The sequence below is a fragment of the Poecilia latipinna genome, unplaced genomic scaffold, assembly GCF_001443285.1.
Source record: "Poecilia latipinna isolate Pla-1442-1.1 unplaced genomic scaffold, P_latipinna-1.0 Scaffold4820, whole genome shotgun sequence".
NCBI classification, from domain to species: Eukaryota; Metazoa; Chordata; class Actinopteri; order Cyprinodontiformes; family Poeciliidae; genus Poecilia; species Poecilia latipinna.
The window spans coordinates 1-3,292 of NW_015117436.1; the positions used below are offsets into that span (position 1 = coordinate 1).

At 32.7% G+C, this 3,292-nt stretch overlaps 1 protein-coding gene across 1 annotated transcript in view; it reads left to right on the plus strand.

The window, feature by feature from the left end:
- Positions 1–2,577: 2,577 nt before the first annotated feature.
- LOC106943042 (focadhesin-like) overlaps positions 2,578–3,292 on the plus strand; it is a gene marked incomplete at its 3' end in the record, with an annotated part of 14,044 nt that continues 13,329 nt past the window's right edge. Inside the window, exon 1 of the mRNA XM_015026383.1 lies at positions 2,578–2,675. Coding sequence (XP_014881869.1) covers positions 2,622–2,675 — 54 coding nt within the window. The remainder of the gene's footprint in view (positions 2,676–3,292) is intronic.

The following is a 3,292-nucleotide window of genomic DNA, read 5'->3' on the forward strand; positions in this document are numbered from 1 at the left end:
ACCGGTCATGAACATGAAGGAGTCTTTATGAATGTCTGACTGTTGTCATGAAGTGCAATTTGGTAAATAATGAGAAGTTGCTTTAAAAGTTGGATTAAAAGTCCATTAAAAGTGACAACTTTGCATTAAAATGTCATTATTTACAAAATATTGCAAATTTGTCACTTTTAATGGACTTCTAATCCAACTTTTAAAGCAACTTCTCATTAAAAGTGCCATTATTTACCGAATGAGGCTTCATGTTAGTATATTCCTAACAGGTGTTATGTAATGTTTGTGACAGTATCATGTCAGTCTTATGCACACCCCGTCAAATAAAGTCTTGCCCACATTTCTCAAGAATACATTGCAAATATACTATCACAGAATTGTACAAATTGTCAATAAGGTCAAAGTTTACAGACAACATGCTTATGAAAATTTGCACAATAAAACAATACAGAGTATTGAACAGAGTATTGTTTTAATACATTGTCACAATATTCCAGTATTACAAACTGGCATTTCTCCTTCCTAAGAACAGTGAGGATCAATAACAGAACATTCCCATTCACTGCACCACTGCACTTTACAGAAACCTACAAAAGAGAATAAAACAATAGAGCAATTAAACAGAGAAAGTATTTGTATTTTTAAAGAGTGCAGAAAAACGGCAAAGAAAAAAAGTACGACTTACAATTTTAGGATGTTGTGGACTTGCTATATATGTGGCATCATCAGAACTGATGATGATTGGGACCGGATGTCTGGAGTGAAAAAACATTTCTGGGTGACTTCTTTGCCTGTTTATGTTAGAAGTGGAAAAAATAGTCAACAATATGATAGAATCAGTTGATGTTGGCATTAGCTGTTTTAAGTGTGGACTTAAGGGAGATAAACTACCTAAAAAGCATTCCATCCATGATCTGAACACACTGATCCTTTCGGGGTGGTGAAGGGAGTTGGTGGGGCCTGATCTCCAGCAGTCATCAGATGAGAAGGGGGGTTCACCCTGAACAGGTCATGAGTCCAGCACAGGGCCCTGTGATGGACTGGTGAAGAAAATGTATGAAAGAGAAACGGTAGATTAACACGGGGAATAAATCCTGTCCAATTATTTTCAAATTAAATTATGTTTATTAAGCACTTAGTGTTGGAAACACACCAGTTTTTGCTGCTGTTAAAAATGTGGCCAGCTGCTCAGTAAAAGAGAAAAAAAGCCTTACACTATGAAGACAATGTGGAAGACAATATTTTGCGAGTAAAAATGGCGAATTTGAACAGGATCTCTTATCTCCTCCAGCTTTATGGCTGTTCTTGTTTTTATGCCGCTTTTAAAAAAAAAACTGAAAGTGTGCATTACCGCCACCATCTGGTCTGGAGTATGAACTCCTCACGCTGTTCACATCTTAATGTCATACATCTGAAAATGGATTGGGTAAAGACAGCTTCTGTGTTTTAGTTAAAAACTGAAAACAACAGATCATATTCGGAGAGATGTAAAACTGAAGATACCTGCTTAAGTGTTAAGGACAAGCATTGTTTTTGTTGTCGAACCTCACTACATTGTCAATGTTTGATATTTTAAGACATAAACGCATTAATTACTTTGTTGAACAACATTACACCAAGTTCCTCTATAAGGATTTTTTTTATTATTCTTTGCCATTTCAACAAAAATAGTAAAAGATTATTAAGGCACCTACAAAGGCACACTTTATTAGCCTAAATTATACACCAAGATGTAATTTAAAACGTACTGAAATTTTAGTATATTTAATAGTTTACTTTTAAGTAAGCACTTTAAAAGTAAATTATTGACTTAAGTTTTTTTAAACTTAAGTAAATGGTTAAGTTTAAAAAATTTAACTATTTACCCCTTAGAGGAAATGTGAAAAATATTTCACCAAGGACAGAGTATTGTTTAAGTGAAGCTTAAAAAGTTCTATTTTGAGCATATATTTTAAAATTTATGCTCAAACAATTTTGAGCATAAATTTATGCTTACAGATTTTAACAATATCTGTAAAACCATATTGTTTAATACTTGAGCAAATATATATTTTGTTCACTTAAAGTATACTTTAATACATTTCTTAAAAGTGTATTTTGGTACAATTATATTTAAGTGTGTTTAAAGTTATGTCAAAATTGGTACAACCATGCTTTTAGTATACTTTGTATATATTTATAGGTAGTACACTTAATACTTAATATACTTAAAATGTACTTTTACAAATGTAAGTATATTTGAAATGTACTAAAGTATTTTTTTTTCACTAGGGTAGCCTTATATTTATTTATAGTAACTATTTTTAGTGACTTCAGTGAGAAGTCACTAAATATAGAGACAAAATTGGCAATAGCGGGGTGACTATTGTTAACCGTGCACATCCAGACATGACTTGGTGGATGGGTCTGTCGGTCAGTCGTCTCTCAGGGCAGAGAAAAAGGGGACAGTAGTTGATTTTCAGAGGTTTGCAAAGATGAGACCACTGATTTCCCAAAATTAAGTAAATCAGGAGTGATTTATTGGTGCACCCTTACTAAAAAACCTAAAGTAGACCACTCCTTATTCTCATGAGGTCTTGTAAACTTCTGGTAAGGGAGATTGTTTCTGCTTTCAGGTATGAGGTGCGGTAATGGAGAGTTTCAAGACCCGGTTTGATTTCTCCAACCCTCTTGTCCAAGCCCAGGTAAGCTGCAGAGTCTGGATATCAAAATAATTGTATGTATGTATGTATGTATGTATGTATGTATGTATGTATAAACTGGAGTTATACTTTAAGTATACGGCTTTTTATGTAATATAAACATGCTTGATTTGTATATTTTAAGTGTACTATTTTTGTGATTGAATTACATTTAAAATATATTTAGAATGTATTTTAAGTATATGAGCATTACGTATTTTATATATTAGTAGTGTCATTACAGTATCCTCCAATGACACTTTTGGTGTAGTATAATTGCTAATCAAGTACAGTCTTTGGTTACTTAATGTCTTTTTTTATTCTTCTTTGCCACTTTTTACAGTACATGCTTCATATACACTACAGTACTGCAAACATATCAAGCTACCAGTACACAGACGGATCAAGTACAACACACTTTCTTGCTGAAAAAAATTACATTGGGTACTCAATATATTCACAATGCTAATATACTATCACAGAACTGTACAAATTGTCAATATAATAAAAGTTTATAGACAACATGCCTATGAAAACTAGCACAATAAAACAATAGGTACACCTTAGAGGAAATGTGAAAAACTTTTCACCCAAGGACAGAGTAGTGTTTTAATACAATG